This window comes from Meriones unguiculatus, chromosome X (assembly GCF_030254825.1).
Source record: "Meriones unguiculatus strain TT.TT164.6M chromosome X, Bangor_MerUng_6.1, whole genome shotgun sequence".
NCBI lineage: Eukaryota > Metazoa > Chordata > Mammalia > Rodentia > Muridae > Meriones > Meriones unguiculatus.
Genome location: NC_083369.1, coordinates 16050956 through 16072285, shown reverse-complemented (window position 1 = coordinate 16072285; position 21330 = coordinate 16050956). Strand labels below are relative to the sequence as shown.

Sequence of the window (21330 nt, the reverse complement as noted above, 5' to 3'; positions counted from 1 at the left end):
CAAAAACAAGAGAAATTCTTCAAAGAAAAAACTTTCTTTCTAACAAATAAATGAACTCCAAAACTAAGAAGAGATTTTGTCGGAGAAAAAAAAAACAAAAACAAAACAAAACCACCAGAAGCCAGAACACAGTAAATTAGCATGCAAATATTCTTAAAGGAGGTGGAGCTATCAAGCTATTCAAAACCTTTAATCCCAGTGCTCAGGAGGTTTAGGCAGGTGGATCTCTGAGGTCAAGGCCAGCCTGGTCTACAAAGTGAGTTCCATGACAGCCAGGACTACACAGAAAAACCCTGTGTCAAAAAAAGAAAAAGAGAGAGAGAGAGAGAGAGAGAGAGAAAGAAAGAAAGAAAGAAAGAAAGAAAGAAAGAAAGAAAGAAAGAAAACAAAAAACCTGAAGAAAATAAAGATATTCCCATAGGAGCAAAAACTGGTAGAAATGGCTAATAAGGAACCATTCACAAAAGAATAGCTGAGGGAAGTTCTCAGGATTGAAAAAGGGATAACTTCAATAATAATTCAGGTTTATATATGCATAAAAGAACAGAGCATCAGAAAATGTAATTATATAATATAAAACAAGGATAAATGCACAATTGTTCAGCTTTCATATTTTATCTGATATAAAAGGCAACTATAAAATTGTTGGTATATTTATGTAATGTATTGTTAAAATTTTAGCATATAAACCATGTGTTCGCAAATGACATCACAAAGATAAGTGAGAGTACAACTATACTGAGATAGGGAAATAACTCCAGATACACAGGAACAAGTTAAAAGAGATAGAAGAGATAGAAATGATAAATAAGCATTCCCTGGGAATATGCCAGCCTCACGGGGGGGGGGGGGGGGGCAGGGAGGACAGTACTGGTACATGCCTTTAATCCCAGCACCTGGGAGGCAGATGTTACTAAATCTCCAAGAGTTCAAGGCCAGTCTGGTCTACAGAGTGAGTTCGTAGACAGGCAAGGTTACACATAGAAAACCTGTCTTAAAAATCGGCGAACAAGCAAAATGCAGTTCAAGACCTGAAAGTGGAAATGGAATCAATAAAGAAAATCCAACCTGAGGAAAACTGAGAAATGAAAAATTTAAGAATTTAAATGGAAATTTCAATAGCAAGCTTTAACAACAGAATACAAGAAATAAAAAAAAAAAATCTCAGGCACTGAAGATACAATAGAAGAAATGGATACATTAGTCAAAGAAAATGTTAAATCTAAAAAGAGCTAAAGTGGATGGAGGACACCAGTACATGCCCATCTAAATCGACTAAGCAAAGCTCATAGGAACTCATAGCTACTGTAGCAGGAAGCACAGGGCCTGCGTGGGTCTGCATCAGGAACTCTGCTGTATATATTATTAAAGCTTTCAGTATTTTTATGGGACTCCTGAGTATGTTTGAAAGAGTGAGTCTCTAATACTTGTGCCTTCTCTTGGGCTCTTATCCTTTGTTGGTTTTCCTTGTTCTATCTTATTACATTTCATTTTGCTGTTTTGCTATCTCTTTGAAGCTTAGCTCTTTTCTAATAAGAGAAAGGGAGTGGATCAGGAGGGGAGAGGAGATGGGGCGAAACTGCAAGGAGTATAGAGAGGGGGGAAATGTTATCAGAATGTATAGGATGAGAAATGAATCTATTTTCTATACAAGGGACAAAATAATAGGTGGGATCTGGAAAAGATCATCCCGAGTGAGCTATCCCAGAAGCAGAAAGACGCACACTGTATATAATCACTCATATAGACATATAATATAGGATAAACCTACTAAAATCTGTACACCTAAAGAAACTAATCAAGAGGGAGGACTCTGGCTAAAATGCTCAATTCCTATCCAGAAAGGCAAAGAGGCTGGACATCAGAAGAAGGAGAAAAGAGGGAACAAGTCAGGAGCCTGACACAGAGGACCTCTGAAAGGCTCTGCCCTGCAGACTATCAAAGCAGATGCTGAGACTTATGGGCAACCTTTGAGCAGAGTTCAGGGAATCTTAGGAAAGAAGTGGGAAACAGTAAGATCTGGAGTGGACAGGAACACTACAAGGAGAACAACAGAACCAAAAATCTGAGCACAGGGGTCTTTCCTGAGACTAATACTCCAACCAAGGACTATGCATGGAGATAACCTAAGACCCCTGCACAGATGTAGCCCATGGCAGTTCAGTATCCAAGTGGGTTCCATTGTAATAGGAACAGGGACTGTCTCTGATATGAACTGATTGGCCTGCTCTTTAATTACCTCCCCCTGAGAGGGAAGCCGCATTACCAGGCCACACAAGAAGACAATGCAGCCACTCCTCATGAGACCTAATTGACTAGGATCAGAAGGAAGGAAAAGAAGTCCTCCCCTATCAGTGGACTTGGGGAGGGGCATGCATGCAGAGGGTGGAGGAAGGGAGGGATTGGGATGGGAGGAGGAAGGGAGGGAACCACAGGAGGGATACAAAGTGAATAAAGTGTAATTAATAAAGAATTAAAAAAAATAAACTAAAAAAAATTTCACTAACCTAAAGGTGGGGATGAGATGACTATCAGTAAACAAGCGGCATGCAAAACACCAAATAGACTGGACCAGAACAGAAAGTCCCTTCAACACATAATAATAAAAACACTAAATGTACAGAACAAAGAAAGAATATTAAAAGTTACAAAGGAAAAAGACCAAGTAGCATAAAGAGGAAGACATCCTAGAATGGCACCTGACTTATCAGAGGCTCTAAAATTAGGACTTCGACAGATGGTTTACAGACTCTTAAGGGACAACAGATGTCAGCTTAGACTTCTATACACAGCACAACTTTCAATCAAAATAGATGGAGAAAATAAAGACATTCCATGACAAAACCAAATTTAAGCAATATCTGTCCACAAATCCAGTCCTACAGAAGGAACTAGAGGGAAAAATCCAACCTAAAGAGGTTAGCCACATGCAAGAAAACACAGAAATAAATCATCCCAGGCCAGCAAATTAAAGAAGGGAAAACATGCACATATACACACACCACCACCACCACAACAACAATAAAGTAACAGGAATCAAACATTGTTCATTAATGGTCATAGTTCCCTAATAAAAAGACACAGACAAACAGAATGGATGCAAATGGATGCAAAAACAGGATCCATCCAGAAGGATGCATCAAAGAAACACACCTACTATCAAGGATAGACAGCAACTCAGGGTTTTAAAAAAAAGTCAAAAATGGTATTATTCCAAAGAAATAGACCTAAGAAGCAAGCTGGAGTAGACATTTTAATATCTAACAAAACAGACTTCAAACCAAAACTAATCAGAAGAGATAGGGAAAGACACAGCATACTCAAAAGCAAACACCACCCAGAAGACACTGCAATTCTTAACATCCATGCATCAAACGCAATGGCATACAAGTTGACAAAAGAAACACAAACTACTATAGCTTAAATCACATGACTCTCCCACTGACAGTGGGAGACTTACAAATGTTACTCTCACCAATGGACAGTTTATCCAGACAAAAACTAAGCAGAGATATAATGGGGCTAACTGAACTTATAACAAACCAAATGGACCTAACACATTTACAAAACATTTTATCCAAACACAAAATATATCTGTTTCTCAGCACCTCATGGAACTCTCTCCAAAAATGACCATATTCTTAGACAGAAAGCAAGTTACAACAGATACAAGAAAGTTGAAATAACACCTTGAATCCTATCTGAGAGATTAAGGCTGGGTATCAACAACAGAAACAATAAACATATACCAGGTATGTATGGTTTATGTACCATGCCAAGTATGGTGGTACATGCCTTTAATCCTAGCACCTATGTAAGCTCAAGGACAACATGATCTACATATCAAATTCCAGGCCAGATAATGCTACTTAGTAAACCCATTTCAAACAACCACAACAAACCCTTGTATATCTAAACCATTGTTTGGTCACAATAAATAATGTAGTATGTACACATGCCATATGACTCCTTTCAACTCTAAAATATTATGCTGTATACTAATAACAAATGTTCAAGATAACTATGCCAATTAATATAATTCGATCACTTATATACACGTATTAAATATAATACCACACTCCATAAAATTACAGTTATTTGCCAATTTAAATGTTTTTTTAATTTTAAAAATTATATAGTCCTTATTACTTTATGCCTGTTATCCCAGCACACAGTAGGCTGAAACAAGAAGTTCACAAGTTCAGGGCCAAACTGGTGTAGAAAGCAAGACCTTTAAAAAAAAAAAAAATACAACCCTTGAAGACTTAACTGTATGCTCCTCTTCGCTTCTGCTATTTAAAGTGTCTATGATTATAGTAGTATACATTAAACATTTGTTGAAAGAGAATTATAAGAAATTGCTTCCCAAACAAAAATGACAGTATGTTAAGGTTACACTGATAAATCACCTGAACGTGATGGCAATTAAAATATTGTCAATATATGAGAAAATATAAACTGAAGTACAGGTTTTAAAAAAAACCTGTAGACGATTTAAAAAAAAAACAAAAAACTAGGGGACTGGAGAGATGGCTCAGCGGTTAAAAGCACTCTTCCAGAGGACCCAGGTTCAATTCCCAGCACCCACATGGCAGCTGACAACTGTTTATAGAGCCAATTCCGGGAGATCTGCCACCTTCACAGACACACACGCAGGCGAAACACCAATGCACATCAAATTGAAAAACTAAATAAATAAACCTTTAAAAAAACCTTAATTGAATGATATAACGAAAGCCAATATTTCGAGGTACCATAACCACTGCTTTCCAAAGTTACCTGTACACAAAGAACTTAACTGAATAGTCATGGCAAAAGATAATCTAGTTTCTATCTTAGAGCTGTGTACATTTTGAAGAAAAAGACAGTTATGTTTTTTGTTGCTTGTTTGTTTTTTGCCTATCAAAACGCATGAGGCAGTTAATGTACCAATTCAATTTCCTACTTCTTTATAAGTAGCGTACTCAACCTGAAGTGAACTTGAAATTGTTACTTCCGAGTTCATACAATGAGAACCACAGGCAATTTTGTACCCAATTCCCTGACAAACTTTTGAAAGTAGCTTCCTTACATTTAAAAAAAACAACCCGCAAATCCCTACAAGACACCGGCACTCCAGGTGCCCTGTGCTTGGCTCTCTGCTGTCCCCAAATGTTTTCTTTCTCTCCGCCTGGAACAACTAACTCTAACTCCGTACAGTCGCTGCTACTCTGACTTCTCCCCGACAATCTTTCTTCTAGGCGCTTTTCCTGACCTAAGGTCAGGAGGGCAACCGTGTCCCTCTCAGGTTCCCTCGTCCTTCACCTTACGCTTCCCAGTCCATGGCAACACACCTGGTATCTTCGAGGACTTCCTGACGCTCCGCGCTGGTGCGATCTCCACCGTGAGCCCGAGCCGCAGACAGAGACTAGAGGCCGGGTCAGAACTGCTGAACGCTTGTGCTTTTCGAAAGCGGCGGCCGCGGCTGCCCAGGGCCAAGAATGTACCGCGGGCAGCGCCATCTTAGGCGAGGAAACGCGGACCGAGAGAGGAGGATTGTGGGACACTGACGAACTGAGCGCCAACGCTTTCATTACGTCTCCCCTCCCCCATTCGCGTCTCTCGCCTGACAACCGGAAATAGCTTGTGTCTGAAGATGCCTAGGCTTAGATATAACGTTTTTCTTTTTCCTCTGGAGCTGGGCCTTGTTTTTGTTTTTGTTTTTGTTTTGTTTTGTTTTGTTTTCTTGGGAGGGTTTTGTTTGTTTGTTTGTTTGTTTTTGTACAGCCCAGAACATCGAACTAGTATTGTCTTTCTTTCTTAGCATTGCCAGACAAAATACAGGATTTCCCATTTAAATGTTATTTCAGATAAATAAAAAAAATTATTCATTGGTATAATTGTGTTCCAGGTATTGCTTTGGTAAATATGATAACGCTGTCTTGTCATCTATTTATTTATTGTCTCCAACTCAATGCCAGGCTCCACTCTCTCTGTAACTCTTATTCTTCCTATCCATTAACGTTTAGGATGAAGTACAGACATAAGTTTTCCCCTGGAGGAGGCTTCGTCAATGAGAGTCACCGCCTTTCTTGCAAATGCTTTTATTTGCTAATATGCCTTTGGTCTTTCGCTATTAATACAATTAGGTTCTCGGGGTACACACATTTTTTAATTCTATTAATTTGCCTCCTGTACTCTTCTCTTTGGTTTCTTCAGAGTCCTTTATTTAAAAACTGCTAGACTGATGGATGGTAAGTGAACATGTTATATAGTAAAGTGCATATTTAAAAACAGGTTTGTATTGTTTTATCAGAACTATAATCAAACCAAATACCATAGAAATATATTTACAGGTATCCGGAAAACAATTTCCAAATATAAATGCTACTTGAAAACACGGAGTCAAAAAGTCAGTTAAAATTTCATTAATGTGTTTCTCAAAAGCTTTTTTTGTTGTTGTTTGGTTGGTTTTTGTTTGGTTTTTTGTTTGTTTGTTTGTTTGGACACAAGTTTTCTTTAGAAATCCCTGGCTACTCTGGAACTTAGCAAGTTCCAACTTCTATCTGTCCTTGCCTCTGGAGTGCTGGAATGAAAGGCATGCACAACTATAGAGGGCTCATTTTCAAATCTTTTACACAAGACAGGCAAGTAATTTAGAATTCTATTGAAGCATTATGACCTAACTTACATGTCATAAAGACAAAAGATAGGTATGGCCTATGCAGCTAATTTTACTTTCTTCTGAGATCCATATCATACACCAGGTTTCTGGAGAAGGAACTAATTAAAATCTAAGATTGAAGAGGTTGACCCCCATGTAAAGAAGATGGCAATATCAAAACAAGAAGGCATAAGAAAACCTTCAGGCTCCAGAGTTTAGAAGGTGTATGACAAAACAGTAGGAGATGAAACAGGGTGAACAGAAAGGCTTGATGACAAAAGACGTTGCATTTCATTTAAAAAAATTAATATACTGCAGTTATTGAGTGGCTTAATCAAGAGAGTAAAATGATCAGACTTCTTTTATTTATTTATTTTTTTCTTATCAGTTACATTTTGTTAACTCTGTATCCCAGCTGTATCCCGATCCCTCCCTCCCTCCCTCCCTCATCTCCACCGTGCCCCTTTCCAAGTCCATTGATGGGGGGACCTCCTCCCCTTTCATCTGATACTGGTTTATCAGGTATCTTCAGGACTGGCTGCAAAGCCCTCCTCTGTGGCCTAACAGGACTGCTCCTCCATGAAACCACTCTGGGTTAAGTAGAAAAGTTGGATTAGACAAAGGTTCAGATGTAACTCCTGAAGTTACTACAACAGTTTAATCATAAAATAAAGGCAGAGCGTTAGCAGCGTAAGTTAGCAATGGATGAATTTAAGAAATAGTAAGAAGGTGGAATGGACAAGGTTTGGCAACTAATTGGATGGTTATAGCTTATTGATACCTTGTTAATGATAAATCAGGAATGGCCTCCTTTATTAATGACTATGCTCCCTTTAATAAATAGAACATCAGCATCCTTTCTGTGTTAGCAACAGTTTATAGATACCCTAACGTTTACCAATGATTTCTGTAAGGAGTGACTATTGATACTGATTCTTTCTCCCCAGGTAAGGCACTGCTGAGTGATACTCTTTCTTTTTGTAAGACATCAGAACTCAGATAATAAATGCTTAGTGAGGCTTCTCAGACACCATATGATGAAATAAGGCGTTACAAATTTATGTTTGTATAAACACATAATCCATCGCTGGGTCTTAATCAGTTCTGGAAAATTAGGAAGAGTTCTCTACTAAATGCATGTCCTTATAAATTCCTAGTAGATTAAAGAAGAATATGAAGCTAAGACCCCAACTGAACTCATAATAATAATCTGGCTGTCCATTAGAAGGTGTTACCTACTTCTTTTGTTTGTTTGTTTTAATAATTTATTTATTTATTTATTATTTGTACAATGTTCTGCCTGCATGTGCACCTGCATTTCAGAAGAGGGTACCAGATCTCATTACAGATGGTTGTGAGCCAACTTGTGGTTGCTGGGAATTGAACTGAGAACCTTTGGAAAAACAGCCAGTGTTCTTAACCTCTGAGCCATCTCTCCAGCTCTTGCCTACTTCTTTGTAAAATTATTTTTATTAGTTTTATTTATTTCATGTGTGAGTATTTTCCTGCATGTATATATTTGCACCACATGTGTGCTTGGTGCCTTCAGGGATCAAAAGAGGGTGTCAGAACCCCTAAAAGTGGAGCTATAAATGTTTGTGAATTACCATATCTATAGATAGATATTAAACACAGATCTTTTGCAAGAGTAACAAGTTCTCCTAACTTCTGAGCCAACTCTCCAGCCCCCATTGCCTACTTCTTAAATATAAAACTAGATGAAAATTTCAAGAAATCATGTAGAATCATATATATGTGTGTTTTTTAAGACAGTGTTTCTCCATGTAACCCTGGTTGTCCTAAAAGTCTCTCTGTAGACCATTCTGACCTTAAACTCACAGAGATCTGCCTGCCTCTTCTGGAATTAAAGGCATGCGCCACTCCTCACAGAATCCTATATTTTAATCAGGAAATATTTTAGATTTCTGAAATACCTACCCTTGATATTATAGATAATTTCTCAATACCTCTAGTTTTACTAGAAATACCAACAGGTACTACTGACCTGAACTAACAATCTTGAGAACTTTAAAAAAAATGTTTTAAGTAGGTATAAAATTATATTAATTTCTCTTCTGAAATGAAATTTAAAAAACCTCAAGAATTGATTTAGCAAACTCTCAAGTTTCCTGACATGGTTTTTTTTTTTTATTTTTTAAAAAAAATATTTAATTTTAATGTGCTTTGGTGTGAGAGTGTCAGACCACCTGGAACTGGAGTTACAGACAGTTGTGAGCTGCCATGTGGTTGCTGGGAATTGAACTCAGGTCCATTTGGAAGAGCAGACAGTGCTCTTAACCACTGAGCCATCTATCCAGCCCCACTTTTATTGAGAATTTCATAAATACATACATACAATGTGTTTGTTCTAATCCCCCACTCCCCTATTCCTTCCCCTGCAAATCTTATTTCCATCACCACTTCTTTCTGCAAAATTCATGTACTTGCTTTTTAAAACCATTGCATCCACTAAGTGCTGTCTGTACGAACAAGGGCATAAGACTGTATACTGGAGCATGGGTAATTTCTCAGGGACCACATATATGAAGAAAACTAGCCTTTCCTGCCCCAACAGTTAACAGATGCCAATTGTTCCTCTACTCTACTAGGAGTGAGACTTCCAAACCATTTTCTTCCTCCATTCTGGGATTGTGTCTGACTTGTTCTTGCACAGGACTTATGCATGCTATCTCAACCACTGTGATTTCACATGTGCCCTGTTGTACTTGCAGAAGACACTGTTTCATTGTAGTCATCAACCATCTTTGACTCTTATGGTCTTTCCTCTTCTGCAATGATCCGTGAGCCCAGGGAGGCAGGCATCTGGTATAGATTATCCCATATAGGGCTGGTCACTCCATGATCTGTTATTTTCTGCACACTGACCAGATCTCCATTTTAATCTCTGTGTACTGCAAAATTAGATAATGAGATTCTCTGATAAGGTTTGAAAGGTGCACTGATCTATTTATACAGTGATGATTCATTAGGAGTCAGTTTAGTAAGTGCCTTTGTTTGGATATGTGCACATGAGTTCTGGTGCCTAAGGGAGCCAAAAGAGTATTGAATGTCCTGGAGCTGGAGTTTACAAGTAGTTGTTAGCTGCCTGACATGTTTTCTGGGAATTAAACCTCAGTCCTCTCCAAAAGCAGGAAACACTCTTAAGTACTGAGCCAACTCTCCTGCCCCAGTTTTGAAGTATTTAAAGGGGGAGAATGTATGTACAGTGTTCACTTTAAGAAAATGTCTGCAATATTAAAAAAATGTGAGTAACCTTGGAGTGTTCAAGTAGCTAGTCTCAAATGTGCTAAAAAGGAGCAAACATTTATTTATCAAATAAAACAAACATAATTTTCGGAGAATCTGGTAATATGAGATATGAGTTGTACATTAATGAAAAAAAGAACAGTGCATTAACAGGCCAATTTGGCCTGCAGCATCTTGACATGTTTATTTTAAAGAGACTGGAGTAGATACATAAAAAGCGACTATGAAGTGCTGTAGCCACAGATCACACAATAATACTTTATGCAATAATTTCGCCTAATTGTGGATAGCATTTTGCAACCAATAAAGTGCCTTTTCATACCTTATTTTAATTTTCACATTAACCCTGAAAAATGGGTATTATTTATTAACAGTTTTATCTCATACTCATGAGGAAACCGGTTGTGACTTGACAGAGGTTGCAAAGCTAATGGGAATGGAGACTAAAGCTACATTTAATGACTCCAAATACGGTGCAATTTTACTTATTACACCTGAATTTAAAGAAAATATTTTTTTTTTTTTTTGTGAAAACCACCATGATATTTTTGTTACTTGAAAATGCCAAAAGTTCTTCTCACTTCAAGGCTTTTGTACTTGCTTTCCTCCCTGCCCGGAACATCTCTCCTGCAGATTTGTTAAAGAGTTTTTCTTGCCCTTCAGGTCTCCGCCCACATGTCATCTGCTTAAAAAAGTTTCCTAAGAGGATCTTATCTTATCTTATCTTCCCCACTGCCCCTCCACATTGCCCTGTTTGCATTAAAATCTTCCTGTCCAGGCTTGGCTTGATGGCACAGGCTTTCAATACCAACTACTCACTAGGCTAAGGCTGGAATTAGTTATAATATTTTATTAATTCTTTGAGAATTTCATACAAGTTATTGTGTTCATTTTCACACCCCATCTCCCAAATTCACTCTCACCTCCCTACCTATGCAACTGCATGTCCTTATCATTTTTTTTTGAAAATAGATTCTTCTCTCTTGTAGTATATCCCAACCAGTTTCCCCAACCTCCACTCCTCCTAGCTCTCCCTACACACACCTCCCCTCTCCCTCAGATCCACTTCCACTCAGTTTCCTCTTCAGAAAAGAGCATGCCTCGAAGAGACAACAACCAAACAGGACAAAACAAAATAAAAGGCAACCCAATAGGTGGAAAAGTCCCAAGATCTGGCATAAGTGTCAGAGACACACATGTTCCCACAGTTAGAAGCCTCACACACACACACACACACACATGTGTGTGTGGAGGACCTGGTGCAGACTCATGCCAGCCCCATGCTTGCAGCTTCTGTCTTTTTGAGCCACCATGAGCTCACATTAGTTGATTCTTCGGGTTTTATTGAGATGTCCTTGACCCCCTGGCTCCTACAGTCTTTCTCCTCCTCTTCCTCCTCCTCCTTCTCCTCCTCCTCCTTCTCCTCCTCTTCTTTTGTGTGTGTGTGGATGTGGATGCGGGCAGGATTTCTCTGTGTAGCCTTGGCTGTCCTGGACTCACTTTGTAGATCAGGCTGGCCTTGAACTCACAGAGATCATCCTGCCTCTGCCTCTCCGAGTGCTAGGATTGCAGTCGTGTGCTACCATGCCAGGCTTCTGCCCTCTCTTTTATTGGACTCCCCAAGTTCTGAGTATGAGCTCTGTCTAGTTGATTTGGTAGGTGTCCTGGTGTCCTCCATCCCCTCAGACCCCAACAGTGTTTCCTCCCCATTTTGCATGGGGAAGGGGGACTCCCCTGAGTTCCAGAGGAGGGACCTTATGGAGACCTCCAATTTACACTCATTCTTTCTGCATAATATCCCTTTGTGTGTCTCTGCACCCTTTCCCATCTGTTGCTAGAGGAAGCCTCTTTGATGAAGACAGGACAAGGCACCAATCTATAAGTATAGCAGAATATCATTTGGAATAATTTTTTTCCCAGCCATGTTTGGTTTTACCCTAGGTCTCTGGCTTATCCAGTCTCCAGTTCCTGGCCAACCGGAGAGTGTAGGGCATGGGTTCCAGGTAGACCTTAAGTTAAATCACACATTGGCTGGCCACTCCCACAAATTCTGTGCCACCATTGCCCCTACACTTCTTGCAGCAGGACAGATTGTAGGTTGAAGACTTTGTGGCAGGGTTGGTGTCTAGGTTTCTCTTTCCATAGCTTTCAGAGTACCTTCCTGCAGCAAAAAGACTGGATGGTAGGGTGAAGGGCCATGCAGGCACAAGTTCGACCTCTCTAATTTCAATGAGTCCTGTGGATGCTGTCCTTGGCAGTGATCCCCTCTGCCAACCCCCTGTCAGTTTTTCCTCTGGTCCTACCTTCACCCTGGGTTTGAGGATCTCCATGGGACCCCCTTTGCCAAGAATTCAACCAAATGCAAGCCCAGTCCACCGCTGGAGCATTGCCTAGCTACAAAAGATGGCCAGTTCAGATGCTGTATCCTCCATAACTAGGAGTCTTCACTAGAGTCACCCTCACAGATTCCAGAAGGTTTCCCCACGACCCCCAAAATGTTCTCCCAATTCCATTCATGTCTCTATATCTCTTGCTCCCTCATACACATCTGATCACTTTTGCTTCCATTCCCATGCACCCCTAATCCACCTGCAAAATATATGCTATTTCCCTTTCCCAGGGAAATAAATGCATCCTCCCTACAACCTTAATTTTAACCTAACCTCTCAAGGTCTGTGAATTTTAGTTTGACTATGATTTACCTAACAGCTAATATCCACTTATAAGTGAGTACATATCATGGTTGTCTTTCTGAGTCTGTATTACCTCACTCAGGATTCTGTTTTCCAGTTTCATCCATTTGCCTGGATTTCATGATGACATTTTTAAACAGCTGAGTACATTGTGTAAATATATCACATTTTCTTTATCCATTATTCAGTTGAGGGACATCTAGGTTGTTTCCAGATTTTGGTTATTATTAATAAAGCTGTAATGAACATAGTTGAGCAAGTGTCCTTGTGGTATATGCCAAAGAAATATATAACTTAGTATGAAGGTTGATCTACCTTCCTGAGGAGCTGCCATGCTGATTTCCATAGGTACTGTACAAGTTTGCACTTACACTAGACATGGATGAGTGTTCCCCTTACTCCACATCCTCATCAGCATTAGCTGTCACTTGTTTAATTGATCTTAGCCATTCTAACAGGTGAAAATAAAATCTCAAAGTAATTTTGATTTGTTTTTCCTGATTACTAAAGATGTCGAATATTTGTTGAAGAGGTTCTCAGCCATTTGAACTTCCTCTATTGAGAATTCTGTTGCAATTTGTACTTCGTTTTAATTGGGTTATTTATTTTATTGATATCTAACTTTTTGAATTATTTATATATTTTGGATGCTAGTCCTCTATTAGATGTGTAGGTGGTAAAAATCTTTTTCCATTCAGTAAGCTGTTGTTTTGTCCAAATGATGGTATCCTTTGCCTTACAGACACTTTTCAGTTTCGTGAGATCCCATTTATTAATTCTTGATCTAATTGCCTAGGTTATTGGTGTTCTGCTTAGAAAGTTGTCTCCTATGCCATTGAGTTCAAAGCTATTCCCCCACGACTCTTCTATCAGATGTCTCTTTTTAAATTGTTGATCTCAGTGCCTGGGCTATTGGTGTTCTACTTAGAAAAGTTGTCTCCTATGCCAACAAGTTCAAGGCTATTACCCAAGTTCTCTTTTGTCAGGTTCAGTGTGTCTGGTTTTCAACTTCTGATATCTTCTGCAATCTCTTTTCTTTGAAGGCTTGACGTTTTTATCATACAGGTCTTTCACTTGCTTTGTTAGAGTTACTCCAAGATATTTACATTATTTGAGGCTATTGTGAAATGTGTTGTTTCACTGGTTTCTTAGTCTGTTTCTCATTTGTAGATAGGACTACTGATTTGTTTTTCATTAATCTTGTATCTAGACACTTTGCTGAAAATGTTTTTCAGCTGTAGGACTTCCCTGATGAAATTTTTAGGGTCACTTATGTATACCATCTTATCATCTGTGATCAGCAATACTTTGACTTCTCCCAATTTGTATCCCCTTGATCTCCTTCAGTCATCTTATTGTTCTAGCTAGGACTTAAAGTACTATATTGAATAAATACAAAGAAAATGGACAACCTCAGCTTGTTTCTGATTTCAGTGGAACTGCTTTGAGTTTCTCTACTTTCAAATTGATATTGACAATAGGCTTGCTATAAATTTGCCTTTATTATCTTTAGGTATGTTCCCTCTATCTCCAGTCTCTCCAGAGGTAATGGATTTTGTCAAAGGCTTGATCATGTGGTGTTTATTTTCCTTCAGTTTTTTTTTTAATATTGTGGATTACATTCACTGATTTTCTATTTATTTATTTGTTTGTTTACTGGTTGTTTAAGATAGGGTTTCATTGTGTAGCCTTGGCTGACCTGGACTCACTTTGTAGACCAGGCTGGCCTTGAACTCACCAAAATCCACCTGCCTCTGCCTCCCTGAGTTCTGGGATTATAGGTGTGCACCACCATGCCCAGACTTACTGATTTTCATATATATATATTTTTTTAAAAGTATTTTATTTATTTAACCTTATTTTATGTGCATTAGTGTGAAGGTGTCAGATCCCTTGGAATGGGCATTATAGACAGTTGTGAGCTGCCATGTGGGTGCTAGGAATTAAACCTGGGTCCTTTGGAAGAACAAACAGTGCTCTTAACCACTGAGCCATCTCTCCAGCCCCTGATTTTCATATATTGAACTATCTCTGCACTGACATCTGTAGTCTCTTAGAGTCTGCAGGACATCTGTCCAGGCCCTTCTGGATTTAGAGTTTCCACTGAGACGTCAGGTGTAATTCTGTTTACCTTTATATGTTACTTGGCCCTTTTCCCTGACAGCTTTTAATACATTATTCCTTTGTGCTTTTTGTTTAATGCTGTGATTATTATGTGGTAATATAATTGGATCTTTTCTGATCCAATCTATTGGTGTTCTGTCTTCTTGTGCTTTGACAGCCATCTCCTTCTTTAGGTCAGGCAATTTTTTTTCTATGATTTTGTTGAAAGTAGTTTCTGGGTCTTTGACCTGGGAAAGGTCTCCTTCCTGTATTTCTATTTTTCTTAGATTTGGTCTTTTCATAGTGTCCCAGGTTTCCTGCATGTTTTGTGTCAGGAACTTTTTAGATTTACCTTCTTCTTTGACCAACTTATCCATTTTTCTATCATATCTTCAATGTTTAATTTTTTTTTTCCATCTCTTGTATTCTGGTAAAGCTTGCCTCTGTGGTTCCTATTCCCATTCTTAAACATTTTATTTCCAGGACTCTTTCTGTTTGTGTTTTCTTTATGGCTTGTATTTCCAATTCCATGTCTTGAACAGTTTTATTAATTTCCTCCTCCTGTTTGTTTATTTGCTTGTTTGTTTTGGATTACTTTAAGGAATTTATTCATTTCCTCTAATTGTCTGTGTTTTCTTGGAATTTCTTCCAATTGTCTATGTTTTCTTGGATTTCTTTAAAGATTTGTTCACTTCCTCTCTAATCTTTGTATAGTTGTTTTTGTTTGTTTGGTTGGTTTCTTTTGTTTTGCTTTGCTTTTGTTTTTGTTTTCTGAGACAGGGTTTCTCTGTCTTGGTTGTCCTGGACTCTCCTCCTAGACCAGGATGGCCTAAAACTTACAGAGATCTGCCTTCTTCTGCCTCCCCACTGCTGGGTTACAGGTGCGACCACCAACTCAAGCTGCATTATTGGTTTAAGGTCTTTGTGTGTGTGTGTGTGTGTGTATGTATGTTTCAGCTATTTTAGAATATTCACGTTCTGCTATGGTAGGATAGCCGGTCTTTGATGGAAACATGTTGCCCTGGCTGTTATTGATTATGTTCTTACTTTTAACTTCTCTGAGTCCAAATTGTTCTGGTACTCTTGGTAGTGGGTCCTGCCCTAGGGCTTGGCCAGCCTAACAGAAGAGACACCCTTAAAAAAAACTTGACTCTTCCTCGTCAGCAACTGAGACAGGGACGGGGTTTTGTACCCACCTACTTCTTCCTCCTCCCTGCCAGGAAAATTCAGGAGACCCCACCTTAAAAACAAAATGTAAAAAAAGGAAGGTTTCTGGAGGTATAGTTCAGGGGAAGGACACTTGTCTATCATAAGCAAGGCTCAAACCTTAGGTTCAGTCTACAGCAGTTTAAAAAAAAATAATGAATAATTTGGTGTTTGCTGTGTATAGTGGCTCAGCACTTAGGAGGGTGAAGCAGAAGCCTAGCCACAAATTCAAGGCCAGCCTGGTCTCCATGGTTACTTTCTAGTCAGTCTGGCCTCTACAGTAAGTCTAGGGCAGCCTAGGCTACAGAGTGAGACCCTTTCAAAGAAAAACAATGTTGCTATTCATGAATCACCAGCATTTATATCACTTGTGAAATTGTTCAAAATGTAGTGTCTCAGGTCTCAAACTAGATCTAAAAATTCAAGACCTTAAGTTAAGAATTTTCCAGGGAGACAAGTGGTGGTGCGCACCTTTAAAGCACTTAGGCAGATCTCTGAATTTGAGGCCACCCTGGTCTTCATATTGAGTTCTAGGACAGCCAAGGCTACACAGAGAAACCTTTCTCAGAGAGAGAGAGAGAGAGAGAGAGAGAGAGAGAGAGGCAGACAGACACACAGAGAAATATATAATTCAAAAGAGATATTTAAAATAATTCAGTACACAAAACTCTTTTCTGATCTCATATAGTATATACCTCCTGCCAAAGTAAACTGCTTCAAGCATTGTGTGTATTGATGATACTGTAGCCTGGGTCTGTGGACTTTCACTGATTTCAGTGTGTTATTAACCTCAGGCTACATGGCAGTGAATGAAGGGTTTGTTTACAGAGGACCATGGAAAAATGTTGGGAATGAGAACTGTAAAACTGTTCCATATATAGATTATAAAACTTTAAGAATAATACATTAACAGTATAATGTTATATAATATTTCTTAACTTCTAAAAGAAAATGAAAAATGCCCCAGATTTTGTCTGCCATCCAATCTGATTTGGTTTGGATCAGATCAGATATCCTTCCTTTCTAACATCCAGAGAAATCTTTCATTTTCTTTTAAGTTTAATGTTAACTATTTTATTAATAATTTTTGAGATTTATTTTTTATTTTATGTGTATGACTGTTTTGCCTGAATGTATGTCTGTGTACCATGTAAGTATCTGGTACATGTGGAGGCCAGAAGAATGTTGGAACCTGCCCAAGCCTGCTGGCAGAGTCAAACAGTACCTGAGTGGGGAGTGAGGATTGAAATAATTAAAGCAAGTCACACTACACATGGAATCAGCTCCAGAGAGCTGTCAGTAAGACCGCAGAAAGAGTTTATTCCACAATTCCTTTTTATAGGAAAAGCAAAAACAAGTCGTATCAATACAAGAAAGAAATTCATGGAACTGCCAAACTTGTTTTCTAAAACTACTTCCTTATATCAGATAGGGTCCAAAGTCACACAAACAAATTATAAGAAACTTGGTGAAACATCCTCGTATCACTGTCTCAAGGTGAAGGCCAGGGTGAAAACAGGTTTTTTGCTGAACACTCAATAACAAAGCAGCTTGACAAACAAGCAGCTCTCACAGGAAGCTCTGCAATTGGAGTTACAGATGGCTGTGAGGCACCATGAGGGTACTGGGATCTGAACTAGGGTCCTCTACAAGAGTAACAAATGCTCTGACCTGATGAACAATATCTCTAGCCACATATTTTAAATAGTAGATTTTTTGTTTGTTTATTTGTTTTGTTTTGTTTTTCGAGACAGGCTTTCTTCATGTAGTCTTTCCCGTCCTGAGACTTGGAGGCCATCTTTGTCTATTTGTTTGTTTGTAGTCTTGTCTGGCCTTGAACTCCTGTGTCGACCAGGCTAACCTTGAATTCATAGAAATCTGCCTGTCTCTACCTCCTGAGTGCTGGAGTTAAAGGAGTGTTCCACCAAACACCTTTGGCCTTGGAATTCTATTTTAAGCTCATTGATTACTGGCAAAAACCAGTCCCTTGCCTTTACAGTTCTGAAATTATTGCTCTTTGAAGGAACTCCTTCCAACTTCTCCAATAATCTTCAGTTCCTTGCCATGTAGGCAATTAAGGATTCGATTGCTTCTCCAAAGCCAGCAAGACAATATCTTTTGTTTTGAATCTTTCTTTCAGGAGAGATAGGGGCCTTCACTTAAAGGGCTTGTCTGGTTAAGGAAAGCTTACCTAGTATAATCTTGCTTTTTGTTAACTCAAGGTTAGTTGATTAGGAGCCTTTATTATACCAATAAATTCCTTTGTCTTTGTCAAATAGTATAAACAAATCAAGGACATGTTATCTCATTATATTTACAAGTCCCACCCACATCTAAGGGAGAACCTTACCATATTGCATATATATTATAGAACAGGGATCCCTGGAGTCAACTTAAAATTTTGCTTTCAGTCCGTAGAGTGTAGTAGGATTATCCTGTACTATATGTATAATATCCACTTATAAGTGAGTACATACCATCTCCATCCTTCTGGTTCTGGGTTACCTCAGTTACGATGAATGATCTTTTCTAGTTGCATCCATTTGCTTGCAAACTTCATGATTTCTTTGTTTTTAGTAGCTGAGTAGTAATCCACTGTGTAAATGTACCACAATTGTATCCATTATTCAGTTGAGGGCTATCTAGGTTGTTTTCAGTTTCTGACTATTATGAATAAACCCACTGTGGACATAGTTGAGCATATGTCCTCGTTCTAAGATTGAGCAAATTTAGGATGTATGACCAGGAGTGGTATTCCTGGATCTTGAGGTAAAAGTATTCCTAATTTTCTGAGAAAGCACGCGATTGATTTCCAGAGTTTGTACAACTTTGTACTCCCACCAGCAATGGAAGAGTGATCCCTTTCTCCACAGTCTTAGGACCAATGAAAGGATGACACACACAACAGATTTCATATGAAAAAGGTTTATTAGGTAGAGATGAAGAGATAGAGAGAAGGAGAGAGCAAGACATGATAGGGGGAATGGAGGAGAACACCCAACAGGGAAAGGAGAGAGAGCAAGAGAGTACTAGAGTAAGAGGGCAAGAGGGCAAGAGAGCAGCAAAGTGGTGGGTTGGTCCTTTTAAGGAGCAACTTAACCACACTTGTCAGGCGCAACACCTGGCAGGCCAGACATGATGACATCATAGGTTGCTAGGCAACCAGGAAGCAGGATGCCTAAATATTAACACACATCCTCTCCAGAATGTGTTATGACTTGAGTTTTTTCTAACATGAGGATATTAGTATTTCTTGGTATCATCTATCATTCTTATTTTGTTTGTAGAGTGAACATCTCAGTTAAGTATTATATTCTGGTCACTAAACAATAACAAGAGAAAACATAGTGTTTTTTTCTTTTTCTTTTTTATATTAATTACAGTTTATTGACTTTGTATCACAACTGTAGCCCGCTCTTTCATTACCTCCCAATCCCATCCTCCCACATTCATCTCCCCCCATATTCCCCAAGTCCACTGATACTGGAGGTCTTCCTCCCCTTCCATCTGACCCTAGGCTATCAGGTCTCATGAGATCTTACCTCAGTGTCTTGCTCTGTGGCCTGGTAAGGCTGCTGTCCCCTCAGGGGGAGGTGACCAAAGAGCAGGCCAATTAGTTCATGTCAGAGACAGTCCCTGTTCCCTTTACTAGGGAACCCACTTGGACACTGAACTGTCATGGGCTACATCTGAGCAGGAGTTCTAGGTTATATCCATGCATGGTCCTTGGTTGGAGTATCAGCCTCAGAAAAGACACCTAGGCCAAGTTTTCTTGGTTCTGTTGTTCTCCTTGTGGAGCTCCTGTCCCCTCCAGGACTTTCTATCTCCCCCTTCTTTCATATGATTCCCTGCACTCTGCCCAAAGTTTGGTTATGAGCCTCAGAATTTGCTTTGATACCATGCTGGATAGTGTCTTTCAGAGGCCCTCTGTAGTAGGCTCCTGTTCTGTTTCCTGTTTTCTCCTTCTTTTGATGTCCGTCCTGTTGCCTTTCTGAATGAAGATGGATCATCTTACCCAGGCTCCTCCTTCTTGATTAGCTTCTTTAGGTGTACAGATTTTAGTATGTTTACCCTATATTATATGTCTAATATCCACATAAAAATGAGTATATACCATGTGTGTCATTCTGTTTCTGGGATACCTGACTCAGTATGATCTTTTCTAGTTCCTACCATTTGCCTGCACATTTCATGATTTCCTTATTTTTAATTGCTGAGTAGTATTCTGTTGTGTAAAGGTACCACAATTTCTGTATCCATTCCTCAGTTGATAGACATCTGGGTTGTTTCCAGGTTCTGGCTATTACAAATAATGCTGGTACAAACATGGTTGAGCAAATGTCCTTGTTGTGTACTTGAGCATTTTTGGATATATGCCTAGGAGTGGTATAGCTAGATCTTGAGGAAGCGCTATTCCTAATTGTCTGAGAAAGTGTCAGATTGATTTCCAAAGTGGTTGTACAAGTTTACATTCCCACCAGCAATGGAGGAGGGTTCCCCTTTATCCACAACCTCTCCAACATGTGTTTTCATTTGAGTTTTTGATCTTTGCCATTCTGATGGGATTAAGGTGAAATCTCAGGGTCAGTTTAATTTGCATCTCCCTGATGACTAAAGACATTGAACATCTCTTTAAGTGTTTCTCTGCCATCCTATATCCCTCTACAGAGAATTCTCTGTTTATCTCTGTACCCCATTTTTAATTAGAGTATTGATTTGTTGCTGCTTAACTTCTTGGGTTCTTTATATATTCTGGATATTTACCCTCTGTCAGATATAGGGTTGGTGAAAATCCTTTCCCAGTCTGTAGGCTGTCATTTTGTTCTGATGACAGTGTCCTTTGCTTTACAGAAGCTTTTCAGTTTCATGAGGTCCCATTGATTAATTGTTGCTCTTAGAGCCTGTGCTGTTGCTGTTCTGTTCAAGAAGTTGCCTCCTGTGCCAATGAGGTCAAGGTTCTTCCCACTTTTTCTTCTAAGAGGTTTAGTGTGTCTGGTTTTATGTTGAATCCTTTAATCCACTTGGACTTTAGTTTTGTACAAGGTGATAAATATGGATCTATTTGCATTTTTCTATGGGTTGACATCCAGTTAGACCAGCACCATTTGTTGAAGATGCTGTCTTTTTTCCACTGTATGGTTTGGGCTTCTTTGTCAAAAATAAAGTCTCTGTAGGTATTTGGGTTTAATTCTGGGTCTTCTATTTGATTCCATTGACTCACCATTCTATTTCTATGCCAATACCATGCAATTTTTATTACTATTGCTCTGTAGTACAGCTTGAGATCAGGAATGGAGATACCTCCAGACCATCTGTTGCTGTACAGGATTGTTTTGGTAATTCTGTTTTGTTTTCCATAGGAATTTGAGAATTTTTTTCATGATCTGTAAGGAATTGTGTTTTTATTTTCATGGGAAT

The 21330-nt window shown here is 39.0% G+C and overlaps 1 protein-coding gene across 1 annotated transcript in view; it reads right to left on the bottom strand.

The window, feature by feature from the left end:
- Positions 1-5537, bottom strand: part of Abcb7 (ATP binding cassette subfamily B member 7) — a 124880-nt gene extending 119343 nt beyond the window's left edge. Inside the window, exon 1 of the mRNA XM_060375293.1 lies at positions 5334-5537. Coding sequence (XP_060231276.1) covers positions 5334-5501 — 168 coding nt within the window. The 5' untranslated portion in view covers positions 5502-5537. The remainder of the gene's footprint in view (positions 1-5333) is intronic.
- Between the last annotated feature and the right edge of the window lie 15793 nt (positions 5538-21330).